Source organism: Thermobia domestica, chromosome 6, assembly GCF_964235325.1.
Source record: "Thermobia domestica chromosome 6, izTheDome1.hap1.1, whole genome shotgun sequence".
Lineage (NCBI taxonomy): Eukaryota > Metazoa > Arthropoda > Insecta > Zygentoma > Lepismatidae > Thermobia > Thermobia domestica.
The window spans coordinates 54,260,683-54,278,325 of record NC_137459.1 but is presented as its reverse complement, the minus strand read 5'-3'; the positions used below and the strand labels follow the sequence as shown (position 1 = coordinate 54,278,325).

At 36.1% G+C, this 17,643-nt stretch overlaps 1 protein-coding gene across 4 annotated transcripts in view; it reads left to right on the top strand.

Annotated features, from left to right (window-relative positions):
- LOC145688004 (uncharacterized) overlaps positions 1–17,643 on the top strand; it is a 132,607-nt gene that overhangs the window by 42,233 nt on the left and 72,731 nt on the right. For all 4 annotated transcript variants that reach the window (XM_081761670.1, XM_081761669.1, XM_081761668.1 and 1 more), the window contains exons 2-3: positions 8,110–8,272; positions 13,130–13,217. In XM_081761670.1, the coding sequence (XP_081617796.1) occupies positions 8,110–8,272; positions 13,130–13,217 (251 nt within the window). The remainder of the gene's footprint in view (positions 1–8,109; positions 8,273–13,129; positions 13,218–17,643) is intronic.

The following is a 17,643-nucleotide window of genomic DNA, read 5'->3' as shown; positions in this document are numbered from 1 at the left end:
AAGGGTGAGAAAAAAATGAAATGGGTATTACAATTGAGGGACTTAGTGGAAAGGGGGCGTATCCCATAAAATTTGGAAAATCGAGATATCTACAAATTTGGAAACATGGAACTGTCTGGTATATTGAGCAGAAGTGTTATGACTCGGCTCCGTATACTACGGATCCCATAAGCATAGGACGAAAGTGAAGAAATTTTTGTGCCAAAAATGTTAGTGGAAAAATGACGTATCCCCTTTCAGCTGCAACTCGTGAGTGGAAAAATGAGGTATTCTACTTCCAGCTATATTATGAGTTTGTGGTGATATAACACAATCTGCCATTGGTTATGAGTCTAGAAATTGGCCAAGCGTGACCACTGATACACTTTGCTGTTGAAAGTAATAATGGCTGCTGTGCGAGACGTTGAAAGTAATTCCAGTCTGGGTAATCACCTGTTAAACCACGAAAGAGACAACGAAATGAAGGCAAATAGAAAGATAATGAACATAAGCGTAATAGGAACGCAGGAAAGAGTTACGTTGGACGCACAGGTAAGGAAGTACTAGATAAAATCCGAAGTGATGTGAAGTGTTGTAAAACTGACGAGGGAAAAGCGCGATGTCACTCAGAGATAATTGCACCAAATTTGATGTAGGAGTAGGTAATGGGAATAGAAAATAACGTGTGGAAGCAGGCCCGTAGTCAGAGGGGTCGCCCCCCAAATTTTTGCTGCCCCCCAAATTTTCACGGTAGGCTTGCAAATGAACTATAATATGGTGATGAACAATAATATGATTGGATCGGACCCCCCTAACTTCAGCCGGGCCCCCCTACATTATTGGGCTGGCTACCGGCCTGTGTGGAAGCATTCGTTTCGCAGAAATAATGGGCCCTACAGTTCTGGACAGAGTTGCCGTGGGTCAATAAAAACGACCCACGATCCACTGACCCACCACCTACCATGACCCACTCTGATTCACCAAAATCCATCGTCATCAACTCTGAACATGATCCACGGCCTCTTCTGTACTGACTAAAGAGTTTACACTTGTAATAAAACAAGACTGTGAAATTGTCACTAATCAGAGTTTGAATTTCTACGGTCAATCGCTCAAGCACCACTCTGTTACAATAACGGTGGATCTGGCCTTTACAATATCAAACAGTAAAGTGTTTGTCAGTGAGGAAATTGAAGCACTTCGAGGTGAGGGGAAATTAGCGTGTGCCTAAAATATACTTGTACTAAGAGAGTATTCTTGCAAGTTTTAATTTCTTAACGCATTCCAGAAGATACTTTTATTCACAGGAAAATACCCCTATACAATATGGAAAAGGTTATGGTTTCTCAGTTCACAGTATTTTTCTCACAAATGACTTGAAAAATCAGTTTTTCATAGTGTACAAAGGTGCTCGGGTACCCTATGTGAGAGCACCTCCATAAAGTATGCTCATAATTGTAATTTGTGTAATCACTAAAACGCCACGTTAAATTTAACTTACAAATATGCATAATTGCAAGATATTATGAATATTTATTCAAAGTAGTTTACCTAAAGCAAAGAAGACTTATTAAAAATTAGGTACAAAGTTGAATAACACAAATAAGCCATTAGTAATACAAGTATACATTTTCCATGACTCGTAATTTTCCACCTTAAAACAAATCTGAAATCGGGTTTATTTCCTGTTGGTAACTTTTTCGTGGTAAATCATCCGCAGCGGAATTATGTCCATCCTTCAGCCAAGAAATAACTAGCTCGTCTACTTTGAGCTGGTCTAGCGGTGGGCCATTAACATTGATGAACAACAAGTTAGACAATGTTTGAGCACTTAGTCTATTTCTAATATGTTATCTGTAAATTCATAAGGGGAAATCCCCGTTTGCACTCTGTCGTCGAAATTGATAATACTTCTACCCGATTCTGCAACTCCTCATCGACAATCTGCTTGTTAGACTTAAGTCTGATAACGATTTTTCTCGGTCAGTTTCGAAATACTCAGCAAGAAGTATCATCTCTTTATCACCATACAACATCTTTTCCCCATCTACCATGTCAGTTGGCAATGTCCACTCATGGTGAACAGAAATTTCATCTACCACACCTTCGATAGGGAATCTTGTGTATAAATTATCAATTAAAGCCTGATAAACTGATGATTTCTTATTTGTTTATAAATTTAATTTTTGTAATTACACATGAAGGTTTGATGTCATTACCAAGTCTCCCCCTAGAAAGCAAAAGAGAACGAGGTTCCGGGGTAGTATTCAGAGGTAAATGGGAATTTCCCTCCTTCTTCCCCCTTGAATTACCACACTCTGTGTGCCATGGGGGCCGCGGTGGCTCAGTGGTAGAGCGTTCACCTCTGGTGCTAGGGGTCTCGGATTCAAACCCTGCTCCCGCCAAGTGAACTTTGTGGCGGACAAACACCGTGTGCGTGGGTTTTCTCGGGTTTCTCCCGTTTCCTCCCACTTTCTTCATTCCACCATTTTATTCATCACTCATCATCACCATCTCCTTTAGCCTACCCGGCATAACCGTGGAACGTAAAACTCAAAAATTTCATTTCATTTCTGTGTGCCATGGGCCAAATTACGATGAATTTCAATTAAATTATCATAGTATAATTATTTCCTTGATGAATTATCGATACTTTTCAGTGCAAAAAGGATTAAATTTGGAAGTCCCAAATCAAGGTAAGTAGATCAACGTAAAGGAAAAAAAAAAAACAGTTTAATTTTTCATATAATTATGCATACAATCCAAACTTAAAATTTCCGTGTAATTAAGCTTAAAGTACAAATTTTATGTCTATTTTTCTCACAACTTTGTGGGTTGATTACCCTAAGCAATGGCTATATTTAGCAAAGCACTGTATTTTTTGTTTCTGATTTTTATCTTAACTAATATTGATCGTTTTCGATCATTTTTACAAACCTACTCACTACCAATTTTCCATATATAGAAAGTGCCCCCCTTCATAAAGGAGAATTTTAAAAAATTCTAGGACACATGCTGTTTATTTTCAATGGGTCGCAGTGGCTCATGATGGGCGGTGGGTCGCAGTGGGTCTCGGTGGGTGGTGGGTCACAGTGGGTGACATGCTGCTGACCCACGACCCACTGACCCACCCAGAAGACTTGACTCACTTGACCCACTGAACCACTCCATCTCTGGTTCTGGAAAAGTATGGCCTGTCAATCAGATATTGATGGGCCTGTCTCATTTGTGCTAGGCAACTGAAACGAAACACACATGTTCATTTTGTGTTCACACTATTAAAGTGCAGTGTTTTTGAAACATGTGTGAGTTATATCCCTATTTGGGGTCTTGAACGAGGTTTTTACGAGACTGTTTCTGTCCAATACATTTTGCTGCTTTGTAGTGATAAGTAGACCGAATTCAAATATTTCCTTTACCCTTTGTATTAACATAATTGTGTTAATGAACAGTCTTGTGTGTATTCAAACGGTTATTTTTGTTATGATCATTCACAGTCGTTCCCATTTTAAACATCACTAATCCCAAAATATATATTTAAATTCGCGTCACAAACACACAATACTTTAATTTTGGTGGGCGCCACATCGTAGATATCAAACACCCGTACGAATAAAATCGGTTAATATTGGTGGGTTCAAACATATAATACTTGCGTACTGATAGCATCTTATAGTGTGAAGAAATACAGCAACTTCATTTCGATCCCTTCACTAGAAAACTTCTGGCGACACCCATGAATAATTTCTGTATATATTTTCTTTAATTTTTAAATATAATTTAATTAAGGTAACTAGTGATGCATACCCAATTGGTAACGGCAAGTGCAGGGCAGTTGATAGATTTTGTATCCCGGCATTCACCTGGTGGGGCTGAGGGCGGACATTGGCGCATTTTCTGTTTAGCTCAAATTTCTGTTTTCATTCTATTTTATTTAACTTCTTCTGCATTGGCCGTAACAGCGTGCAAAAGGCTCCGTCCCATCAATATCTGATTGACAGACCATACTTTTCCTGAACTGTAGGGCCCATTATTTCTGGTTCCGAAGGCCTGCGAAACGAATGCTTCCACATGTTCTTTTCTATTCCCATTACCTACTACTATATCAAATTTAGTGCAATTATTTCTGAGTGGCATCGCACCCTTCCCTCGTGAGTGGTGTAGATATATGGATATTGATTCTGAAACCAAAAATAATATATTCATTTCGTTTTACAGCATGCAAGATTTAAACACGCAAAATGCCTATCTGTTTGGGCTAATCAGGTGTGAACATGTGTACATTAAAGAGAGGAAAAATGTGAATGTCTCCAGGCGCGCTAATACTTTTCATTATGTTCTTCGTCTGTCATCAGGAATGGAAGTTAATGTATGGAATGGAAGTTAATGTATGCAAGCATTCTGCAATACATATGGTATCACTGAACGTAGACTGCGTATCGCCTGTGGTGAATCGAGAACACATACGAATGATATGCCTGCCAAACTGTTGTATTCTTCCACAGAGGACCGTCGAGGTAAACATCACAACCGCCCGCATGATATTTCGGAAGAGAAACTAATTTTGTCAGGAATCACATTAGGTCGTTTCCAAGATACCGTTCTCACTACAGCAGAGCTGCAAACTCTAAACGTTCATATATAGTTTCGATGCTTTCTGTGTAATAAATGTATGGTCTGTATGTAGAACAATGTGAACAAAGGAAAATCGGTCTAGTGAAATTACATACATATTGATATGTTTCAATAATTGAATTTAACATCGCATATAAAATGCCAAACACCGACACATGTAAAACTTGTAATTCGATGCTACAATAGAACGTAGACCACCTGAATATCATATACACATTCGTAAAGCCGAAGCAGCCTACCAATCCTTGAAGAATACAAAACAGGAATGCAAATACAATAACAGCAGCACCATAGTTGTTGCTATGGATCTGGAACAAGCACTTTCAACACCGATGATAAGCACGGAAATTGTTTTATATTTGCGGCAGTTGTGGACATATTGTTTTGGATTCCATTTCTGTCATGATGATTCTGCTGTTATGCGCGTCTGGCCAGAATCTTCACTTCTCGTGGTAGTGATGAAATGGGAAGCTGTATTCTTCGAGTGATGATGCACCTACCAGAGGATATTCGCAACAGACGTAATTTAATAGTGTATAGTGATTCGTGCGTCGAACAAAATAAAAATTCGGTCATTATGGAACTCTGGCTGTATTTGTTTGACGTCTCCGACCTCCAAACAATAGAACATAGATTTTTGGTTCCTAGCCACACATTCCTTCCCTGCGATGCTGATTTCGGTATCATTAAAAGAGCGAAGAGGAAAATACAATCTCTGTACACCCCCGCCCAATGGATCACTCTGATAAAGACAGCACGCAAAAAGAAGCCATTTCAAGTCATCGAAATGACAACATAAGATATATATATTATATCAGCGTTGCGATATGTTCTGACATTTCGCAAGAAAACAGAAGATGGAAAAATCTTCAATATGAGAGCAGCGACTAGCATGAAATTTATGAATGGCAGCCAACTAGTCCAGGTAAAATACACATACTCGACATGTGAGCCTTGGAGTACTCTAAGTTTACAGCGAGGAAGAGGACGACCACGCTCTCTGCAAGATATGGTGTTGGTATCCAAGTATCCTGAAGAAAAACCTATTCAGAAGTCTGAGTATGATAATCTAATGAGCATGTTAAACTACATTTCACCCATCCACCATGAATATTACAGATCTCAAAAATGCAACAATGACGGCACAAACCACGTTGGGGTAGAGAATATTGACAGTAGCGATATCGAGTGATAGTGTGAAGTGAAGTGTCTCTTCAGGAATGCGAGTACTGTGCCCTGGGTAATGGTTTATTGTGCAATATAATGTGTATCATACTCGTCTGCAGTGTTGTATTTACAATGTGTACGGTTCTAGCATATTAGAATGCTGCCGTATGAAGGAAATATTTTTGTTCTCGAAAACGTTATTTGAGTGGCGACACGAACGTGCGTGGACTTCTTTTTTACTGAGTGGAGTACGTAAGAATTATTTACAGAGACGAACATGTTGTGTTATTCTGTACGTTACAAACATATTCGCGTATTGGAATTTTCATTTTCATCTATTTATACAGAAAAGCTTGTATTTGTTTGGCAACCATGACCATGTGCATATCTAATGTTTATTTCTTCTTAAAGATAGGAAGTACAATGTATGATGATTTTTTTCTGAAACATATCAGACCTTCCTCTAATATGTGTTGTTGTATTCATGTACACTCATGTACAATATGATTGTCGCATATCTATAGCTGTCTTCTTGTAAGAATTTAATTTGATAATGATTTTGCAGGGTACTTTTAATATTGATACTATGTATAATATCGATATAATCGGGAAATATATATTTGTGGTAAATTTCATAGGAAAAGAATTATAAACACGAAAGATAGAAGGGGTCAATCAAAATGTTGCTAAATGGACAAGAAAGTTTTACTTTCGTTTTATTGTTCTTATTTACTGCTCTTTTGACATGAAAATGCCACATACATGTCTTTGCTGATTATACACATATTATTATAAGAAATACTGGGCGAATTCGATATCAAATTATATTCGTACAACATATTTATAGATATGCGACAATAATTTTGGACATGAATGTACCTTTCTTCCATAGTAAAACTTTCGTTAGTTGCAACGCAAAACCTTCTGTTTCTCGAAAATATTCAAATGTGGGATACGCCCCTTTTCCACTAAGTCCCTCAATTATTACAATAACATACTCATATCTAAGAATCTCTTAAGGTTAGAAAGATGAAATTTCCTATGTAGATTTCTCATTTAAAATAAGTTTTAAAAATATGTTTAAGTGTTTTTCTAATATTCCCTATAGAAAGAAAGAAGACGACGGGTGGAAAAAAGAAGTGGTTGTGCAATTCTTAAAACAAGAATTTTAGGAATGATAAAAAAAATGGATCAAAAGATTGCAATATTGCCAAGAGTTATAGGAATCATCAAAAATGCATAAAAAAGATTGCGATCTTGGCTAATAATTAGTTCTTGATCAGATGTCAGAAAAGTTTGAAACGGCCCCTGAATCGATTTTACCTTTTTTTTTTTTTTTTTTTTTTTTTTTTTTTTTTTTTTTTTTACGGAATAAGCACATTATACTGAGTTAAGTGATAGTTTTGGTTTGGCTACACTGTATGTAGTTCTCCAGATATATGGCTTACAAGAAAATTTTTGCCTGAAATATATTGGATCTTTTGATCCAATAAGATACCCATATCTCGAAATCTCTTAAGATTAGAAGTATGTTAGGGATATGAGAAGTGCGATGCCGTGGTCCGAGCAAATCTGCCGCTCTCTTACTTGCTTTATCTCACGCTCCACAGTAGCACGTCGACTGCGAGGGGGTGGCTCTTTGCTCGATAGCCATTACATTATATTCCGTTGATACCAGCACGTAGGGGACACCATTGTGTCAGGAGCATTAGAATTGGGTTGAGGAAGAGAGGGGTGGCGTTTTCTTCTCTTCTCCGATGAAAGCAGATTCAATCTGAGTAGTTATTCTGGTCGTACACTCATCTGGCGAGAGGTGGGAACACGCAATAAACCCAGAAACATTGTAGATTATGATCATTTTGGTCGTCCGGTTTTACTGTGTGGGGAGGCATAATGTTGCATGGGCATACCGATCTCCCAATTGTTGAACGCGGTACACTCACCACTCAATATTATTTGACACTTGTACTCGCTCAACTACTTGCGCGGGTAGAAAAAACAGTTTTTCCGCCACTGTCGATGTGACTTCTCTCCTGTAGAACTCTGAAGCAGCCACTGAATCTAATTAAAAATGTATGTAGAGTATGATTCCTCCTGTGATATTGTGACCAACGAATTTATGCAACGCTAATCTTGTTAATAGGACCTTTCTTTAATATCTTTAATAACTTTTAGCTTTGATTTTATTTCTTATATTTATATCTATCCTAGAAGGCAATTTAATTTCAGCAAATGAAAATAATTTTTAAAGTGACTTACTTATTTTCCCCACTTTTCTCTTTTTACAATTCACTCGCCATTTCATTGAGTCAAAATATTATATTGCAGGGGACTTGGAGCCAACGTTCGATCGCTGCTGTTCACTCGGCGAAAATTGGGGATCAGAAGGTTTGCGATGTAACAATTTCCCAGCCCCTGTAGCAGGGGTGCCTGCAGAACAACAAAGCATATGTTTATCGGCGGTAGAAATATGCTGTATCAGGACCCACAGGTAAGGCATTTATATGTAAAACATATTAGCCAGTTTGCTAAATAAGAAGGTACAGTATAGTGTCTAATGCGATGAGTTCCTGCTTCGATCCCTGACTGTGTAGCTTCCGGTAGACATTATTGTATGAATTGGTTTTCTTGGGAATCTTATGTTTTATCTCAATCTCTTCAATTCTCCAACTCCATCATCGTTTGCTTATGTTTAAGAACGCTTCCTTTTTCCTATAGAACATAAAAGATGGACATAAGCTCTAAGATCTATTAAATTTTATAATTAACTAAGAGCAGTAAAAGCTGTTAAAATTTATGCTAAGGCATTAATGATGTTCTGATTTTGTGACGTATGACAGTTTGGAATAATTATTCCTTTTAAAGATACTAATATTTTTAAAATTATTAAATAAATTACTTTTCAACTTTTAATATCTGTGCTTACATTTTGACACTCTAAATGTCAAGACAAAACACGAGTATTAAGATGTTTCGAATAGAGTTTAAGAGAGATTTCTAAAAATGTACATTAAGCGTTTCTGGTTTATATAATACTGCTAGAATTATGATTTTCGTTAAATGAGGAACAACATTATTTCAGATTAAAGAACACAAACTATTCTATAGGATTATAAAAGTGTATGTTATTTTCGTCTCTAACAGCCTCTCTGGGATAGAATTTTCTTTCTCTTCTCGCTTTTAATACTTAGTACACTGAGTACTCACTGAATTGAGGCCACTTCTCAATACAAGAAAGTGTGGCCAGCAGCCGAGCTGATTACATGGCCACCCTAATGGGTAGTATTGCAGAAAAAGAACACACTCGAGGCTACATGTTGACGGACAGCATACTTTTATACTGTGAGATGGGCAGGATTTATCCAAATTTAAATTTGATTGCGGGTACCCGAGCATTAGGTGAGTCAATAACCCAGACAGCATTACTTGTCGGATGCGCCTATTCCTGTGTACAGAAGGTGTACAAGGAGTGGGAAAAAATAGAGTAACAGTCTCCAAGAGACGGAACTACAGGTGTGTACGGAAATTCAAAACGTGGGTCAAGCATCGCGTCAAACAGGTCGTGACAGCCACATGAACCATCAATGTCCGGTAATTACGTGTCCAGTACAATGGTTGATGCACAACACCCATATCCCACGCAACTATACGGCGTACACTGGCATACATGCAGTTCCACAGCAGACGACATACTCGTCACCCACTCGTCAGCGCACACTTCGTCGCGTTCGGGCATAAAACATACTAATTGGACCATGGATGATTGAAAAAAGGTGTGTTGGTTCGATAAATCACGGTTTTTGCTACTCATCTCCGACGGGCTGTGCATGTGTGGCGCCAACAGCACAAAGCTATGGATCCTTCAAGTATAGTGCGTATTGTACAGGCAGGTGGGAATGGCTGTATGGTTTGGGGATGCTTTTGTTGGTATGGACTGGGACCCTTGATACATATAGACCATGGTGAGATATCCGTTGTGCATTTGCAGGTGTTATAGGATCATGTAAACCCTACAATGCAACACTTGTACCTACACGAAGACGACATTTTCCAGGACGATAACACAAAGTGCCACCAAATCAGGACTGTACTTGTTTGGCTTAAGAAACTTTCCACGGAGATGCAGCGTATAAATTGGTCCCTTAAGTCACCGGATCTTAATCCTATAGAACATTTATGGGATGTTGCGGAGGTGCCCAAAAGTAGGTATACAGTAACGTACTGCATTTTGTATCATTTCTTATTGTTATCCATCAGGTAAACTTGGTTTCTTTATTATTTGTTCTTAATGTGTTATTGCTTACAAATTAAGCTCTGAAGAGCCGAAGCAAATAAACCCATAATCTAGAATTTTATACTTGATCAATACAGGGGTGTATACCTACTTTTGGGCCACCCTATATATGGTATCAGATCCCCGTGGAAACATATCAGCAACTACCAGAATCCACCCACGCCGTACCCAGGCCGTTCTCTCAGCAAAAGAAGGACCAACTACTAGATGGTCGCAGTTCAGTGAGCACTCAGTGTATGTGGTAATCTAATTTTTGTTCAGCTTGCTTCTTTCATACCTTAGAACAGTGTTTCCCAACTGGTGTGCCGTGAATTCGCCGCTGGTATACCGCGAGGAAATCGAAACAAAATTATCAATTCTATAGCAATCAAATTGTAAGACATAGAGAAAAATGTATATTTGTATTTCATATTGCTATGAACCTCTACTATGACTCTACAATTTTAAGTTTCGAACCGTGTTACTTTTCTGTACATTTCTAATGTTAAGAGAAGTAATTGTCATCATTGTTATGACCATTATTGCTTCTTTATTGTTGTAGACCAGGGGTCCTCAACCTTTTCCGCAGGCGTACCAGCAAACCATATTCATTATTGATACCACCATAAGCAGTATGCACCACCAAAAGCGGCTCACGTACCACCAGTGGTACGCGTACCACAGGTTGAGAAACCCTGCTGTAGACTATTTCTTAACTTGAAATTTTAAAATATCATTCAATCCTTTCGACAAAGGAAACATGCATACAAATTACCTACATTTGTGTTTTAAAAGTAAAAGAGAATTGTTTGTTCGTTCGTTATTTAGTGATCTTCCTTCTTAGTAAAAGGTTGGATACAGTTTTTAAAAAGAAAGCGTATTTTTTTTTTTTTAGAAAAAAACTGAGTCCAATATTTCATTGCAATTGTTTAATATTTTAAAGTTAGAATGAAAAATAAGCATAATGATTTACCACGGGGGGAAACCAGTGATCGAGCTTTCTTCTCTGTGAGAAGGAGGTCAATAGTAATCACAGAAGAAAATACCATGGTATTTTATATTTACAAATAATAATATCTATGAGTGTGCCGCGAGAATTCAAGTTACACCCGTAGTGTGCGGCAAGTTAAAAAAGGTTGGGAAACGCTGCCTTAGAATGTAGTACAATGCAAGGTAAATTATAATTTGCTTCTAATAAGTTGTTACTTGAGCTTAAAGTTTTCCATTGGACAAGCTTTGCTTTAGTAGACACAAATCTGATTAAATCTACTCGCTAAGCAAAACACAATGTTTATTGTAAAAATTAATAACGTGTAACAGTTACTTGAGCGTATTTCGATCTACAGTATAGTAGTACAGTGATACCTCTACTAACGGAAACCTCTATAAAGCGGACACCTCCAGTAACGGACATATTTTGAAATCCCCAAACACTGTAATAGAAAAACATATTTTCAAACCTCTCTAATACGGACACTCTCTAGTACGGACACGGACAATCTTTTCTGTCTTTTATAATATTATTTACCTCTGTATTACGGACACTTTCTCTAGAAACAAGTTAAAAAGTACAGTAAAAATACGTTTTTAATAATTCATACATTGTGACAACATTTTGCCTCCTCAACTGTCTGCTCAGCAACCCAGACGAAGAGTCTCTGTTCAACAACACTCTTATGTCATTTGCTTGCATTCCACTCCCACTCAACCTATTTTAGACACAAAACTGATTGATAGTTGTTCGCCGTTTGGAATGACACGTTATTCTCCTGTCCCGCTGGAATCTCTAACCAAACAGAAGAAGTTTGGTATTTTTTGTCCGTGGGTACGCATATTGCTTCAAAAAAGACACTACTTAAAGTACAGAGAACTTCTTAATCCCCACATTGTACCTCGAACATAGTGTATTGGATGGCGGAAGATAATGCCAAAACAGCAACAGTTTTGTAATATTCGTAACATGATTCATGCAAAAATGTTTTTTTTCCTAATTGCATAGTATCTCGTTTACTAATTTACGTAAGTAAATGTTGAAACCTCTCAAAGGCAGACACCTCTCTATAGCGGACAATTTTTGATTCCCCACGACTGTCCGCTTTACAGAGGTTTCACTGTATATGTTCTAGTCGATGATAGTTTCTAATGGCTGTCGGTAAGTTATTAATATAGATAATATCTATAAGTTATTATTCTAATTTCTTTTTTTTTTTTTTTTTTTGTTGTTGTTGTTATTCTTAATTTTTTTTTAATGTCTTGTAATCTTTATTGTCAAAATTCGAGTGAAGATATGCAGTACAGGGAAGTTGTCAATATGGGTTGCATTTTGGGAAGTAATATTTCTCAACAATAGGGATAATTTGGCTGAGTGAATAGACACTGTGTTATTTTTTCTGGTAATACAGGGTACGCCAGGATTTCTCAACCTGTGGCATACATGCTTCTGTGAGTGGTACAGCCACGCAATAAGTAATTCTGCCTTTCAAGTTATACTAGAGAGGAAAAATATTCGCAACCTTGTTTGTCAGTAAATGTTGAAGACTCTTGTTTGCTGAGCGTCGTTTTGTATAAAACTGAACCAACTGTCGTTAATTATTATACCTAAACCTGAATAAATGTTCAGACATAATCGAGAAACTTAAGGAACCTAACTTTCTTTCGAAACTTGTTCTTATCCGTAAGCAATGCATTTTGGCACAAACGGGTAGTGCATATATTAGATTATCCATGCAGGTACATAAACTTTTGTTGTGTAAATTGAGTTATGTGACAATAAATTTGAAAAAAAAAAACAATTCAAAGAGATGAAGAGTGTACAATTCTGTTTGTCATAATTCTACAGGACAAACAGATACAGAGTTTCTGAAATAACATGTGTATTCAAGTATATTAACGTGATTGTACAGTGAATAAATGCAGATAATTGGTTTTATTTTCAAAAACAATAATAAGTTGAACAATAAGAGAAATTCACTTATATACATATCGCAGTATTTTATTTTCTTATTATATCCAAGAAGTACATTCTAGGTAAGTGCATTTTAGTAAATCCTTTAATTGTTTTCTATTTACTTTTAGAGATCGACAGTGTGAAGCGGGCAAAAGGATAGCAAAAACTGGACAAGACTGTCTCACAGTTCGTGATTTAGGCGGTGAATTCAACAAGGTAATTGCGCCACTTAATTAAATTTACATCTGAATTTGAACGTAAAGTATAATGGTTTCTAATATTCATTTTAAAATTCATATATAAGTTTGATCATAGCTTAGGTTAATAATGCGTCTATCTATAAGTACCTACAATGTGCAGAGAATATTTGAGTGTTAGAAAACATCTACAAGGTTAGTAGATAGGAGTTGTTATTTTCATCATCTGTGGGAAGAGTTTCCGTGATAGAATTCGTAATTTATTGCTATGTATATCAAAAAGAAAAAAGAAAAAGATAGCAAAATAATACACCAGAATGAGAGTCATAGTGATTCACAACCATGCAAAACTAAAAATGATATAATGCTCGGTTCTGTTGTATAACTATCTGTAAATGTCTCATATCTCTATGAATATTGCAAAGGGACGCGGAATTTTAAGACATAAAAATTTAAAGTGCCAAATCTTTCTTCTTCTTCTTTATCATAAAATCGGAAATGGTATACTTTGTCTCAACCCTTCATATAATACTGTGTAGTGACGTTAAATAATACATGGTTATTAAAAATTACCATACAAAAATTATTACTATTTTGCATTATTTTTAAAACTTTATTTACTTGTATTTTAAAAGTAAGACTCAAGTTTCCAATACACTGCACATATACAACTATCACTCATACGTGAGATACATTATACATATATTTAAGTGCATACTAATAATTGAGGTAATAATAGCACGAATAAAAGGAGTAGTGAAAACACAAACAAACTAATAATTTCGCCAATTTCTTTTATATTTTAATACATATCACGAGGATGTACATGATGTCCCAAAATAATTGCCTTGACTTCAACTTTTTCCTTACAACTTGATATTAAATATAAACACAAGTAACAAATTTTGAAAGCAATATACATTGTGAGCACAAATACATTCCCCGACTTCGAAAGAGTATAAGTTTAATACTGAAAGAACTATACTTCCCATCTTTTTGCCAAAGTTTTTGGTGGTATTGCTTTGAATCACAAACACTCGATATGCCAGCCACCTGTTACTTGGAATTATCTATCCTGCAAGCTAGCTCCAACCTCACGTTGTAAAGCGTATCTGGTGTGATATAGTTTAACAACAGTATTTATGCGAACTTGAAGATCATACAAGGTAGCCGGTAGTGGGGTACATAGACTTTTTTTTAACACAGTCCCAAAAAACAGCAACAAATAGGCGTGCCGCTGATCTTGGAGGCCACTTGCAAACAACTTGATCATTGGGTTCAGCACGCCGATCCATTGGTTTGCCAGGTTCTCGTTCAGAAATATGCTCCATTTTTTGTCAAATGTAGTCACCTCTATAGTTAGTTGAGAAATCAACGAGTCGAGTAGCAATGTTAATAGCTTTCACCTGTAATTGTTTATTTCTCAAAGAAGAACAAACAGTACACTGAACGCTCTGATAAAGCATACAACACGTAAATTTTGAAAGACTCCTGTTCCACGTCTAGAATGGCATACGGACCCTCTATTCCCGCAGATTTTGACATTATGACTACATTTCCAAGATAATCCCTGAAAATGATCTTCATCAACAAGGTTTTTTGATCTTCATTAAAATCTGGACAATCTTGTAAAACTCACATTGTTTTGTCTTGTCTTGTGGGTACAACTTCTGCAACAATTACAGCTTGTTGGGGAAAACTGTGAACGTTTGCGCATGACTTTGCTTATTAATGTTACCTGCAATTCGGTTATCTTTAGGTGTTGCCTTCGTCGGGCTACGGAGAAGGCTTCTCTTACGCGATCCACAACTTCCTGCGAGACAAAAGATCAGTCAAAATGTTCTTTGATCACAAATGTGCTCTTTTTCACTGAATGCCACTTCAAAATGGGGTTTTGTGTCGGTGGATCAAATCCAAAATTTCACTTAACTGTACGCTTCACACTTATAACACTTTTTGCTCCTATAAATTGTAACACGCACCAGCTTTGTTGTTTTAGGCTGAACGCAATTGTTTTATGTCACTACCTCTAGCAGAAGTCTTGGCTAGAGATCCGAAAAGAAAAGTAATGTAAAAACGAGTTAACGGAGCCGCGGACACCAAACTTAACGAACTTATTCTCAAAACGTCCCTTGTCCATCAGATGAAATTTAAGAAAATCAGGATAAAACGCTTATGATAAAACTTTCCAATTTTTCACACTATTTTTTAAATATTTATACAATCTTTTGAAAGCCAACCAAATCATTAACAAAACCCAAATTTACCAATAAATCCGATATTATCTATCAGTCAAGAACAGTGGCGAAGCGTACTATGAGACTCTGAGGCCGGGTCTACTTTGTTTTTTATCGTATATTTTCTTTATCTTTGGTTTCTTATAAAATAAAATTAACATTTCGGCTTTTCCGGTAATAAAATAGTAGGTTGGAAACTCTCAGAGTCCCTTCCGTCTTAGCCTCACCAGCTCGCTAGACAGGTTTACATACTATGCTGCTCAGGGAGCTAAGCTATTATCGCTGGGGATTGCACGCATTGTTAGGAATTTGCGAAGGCTCGCCTCTGGGAGTTTAGTTTTAGCGTTGAAGGCATCTTTCCATGCTAATATGTTACAAAATGATTTCCTTAACACAGAGTAAGAAGTTTCTGTGTAGAATTTTGTATTGCTATTAGTAATAACTTGTTTAATTTAGGTATATACTCTCAGGAGTTATTCAGGGTAGCTGTTCTTTTTTCCTACATGGGGCCTGGTCCATAATAGATTGTAGAATATAAGTCTGATATATTAAATATATGTATATATTTACCAAACGCTACGTACAGGGTAAAATAATTATATTTATGTGTAATTTTAGTTGAGTTTTCCATTTCATAGAATCAGTGTGGTATTTACGATTTTGTTTCGAGAGGTTTTGCTTGTTTCTGGAGGGCTTTGCTAACGTTATTCCTTGAAATGTGAAAATTCTGTAATATATGTAAAACAACAAAAAGTTACGATAAAATTTCAGTGAGTGCCTAAGCCTGGAAGCCATCTCCTTGCTTGAATATATCATATAATACAATATTAAATATCTTGTGTTGATTCAAATAAAGTTCCTTCTGAGCAATAACATTTTTAGTGGTCATTATCACGTGATGCATTAGGTAAATGCAGTATTGCACTTACTTTAAAGTAAGAGATGGAAGTAACAAACGCTTATCCAAGAAATTTGACAGGTAACTGTAAGATTGTACTTCCTGTTTCTCTCCCTCTGTTTTCAAATATGCAGGAAATGAAAACAACAAGTGAGGAGGAAACTCCCCTCAGAAGAAAATTGAACTGCGCTTCAAAATATTTGCAGTGGAGCTAACGGGAACATTCCATTAATATATTTTGAATATTTTCCTTATATAAATATTTGTTGAATAATAATAATAATAATAATAATAATAATAATAATAATAATAATAATAATAATAATAATAATAATAATAATAATAATAATAGACTACTTTCCGTCTTCTTTTGCTTATATAAATATTCATTCTTTCTTGTTAAATAAAACAACAAAAAAACTATTATTTACTGTATATATGCACATCAATTCAACTCTAGTGTTAGAAATTCAACTAAGAAAATTCTTTAAAATAAATGGATTTGGTAGTTTTTTTTTTTTTTTTTTGTTTAACTCAATAAGGAAAATATAATTCTGATGTAATTTTAAACATTTTATGATACCTTAAATGTTATTTGTGTTATTAGTTTGTCGTACCTATCCTAGTGTGGAATTACGCTTCACCACTGGTCTAGAGACCTTTCGAAATGAAGATTGTTATCTATCAACTTATTCAAGTAACTTCTTCGTTTATAACGTTTTGAAATAGGAAACTATTTCCGTGACCACGTTGTACATAAACATAAAGTTTACACATTTACTTCTTTTGTCACATTGATTTATTGGGTGATCAGAGAAATATTTTACAAAAATGTAATACAATCTGCTGCTACTGTCGCCCGTTTGAATCCCACATATGAATAAAACTTCTGCATCCATAACTTTATCAGTTTAATTTCTGTAGATCTTTTCCGTGACCAGTTGCAAACTTTGTATCAATTTCGATTGTTTCAGTCAACCACTACAAACAACATTTCTTGTTCTGTACGAGGTCATTTCATAGTCTGAGCAACTACAGCGCTTCTACTTACGGAATTAGGAACTAAAATGAATAAACACCAAACCTAACCAAGAGTAACCAATTAGAACATTACGTACCACTTTTACGTGCAAAGTCTTGAATATGTAACTCTAACGTAATGTAACTCATTTTTTTTTAATGTTAAAATCATTGTATGACTCAAATTAATTCTGTCACTTTATGTTGAATAGTACTAGTACTTAGAAATACCTTACTCACGTTTCTAATAAAAATGCGTAGTGAATTGGCCCATACTATTTATGAAGTAT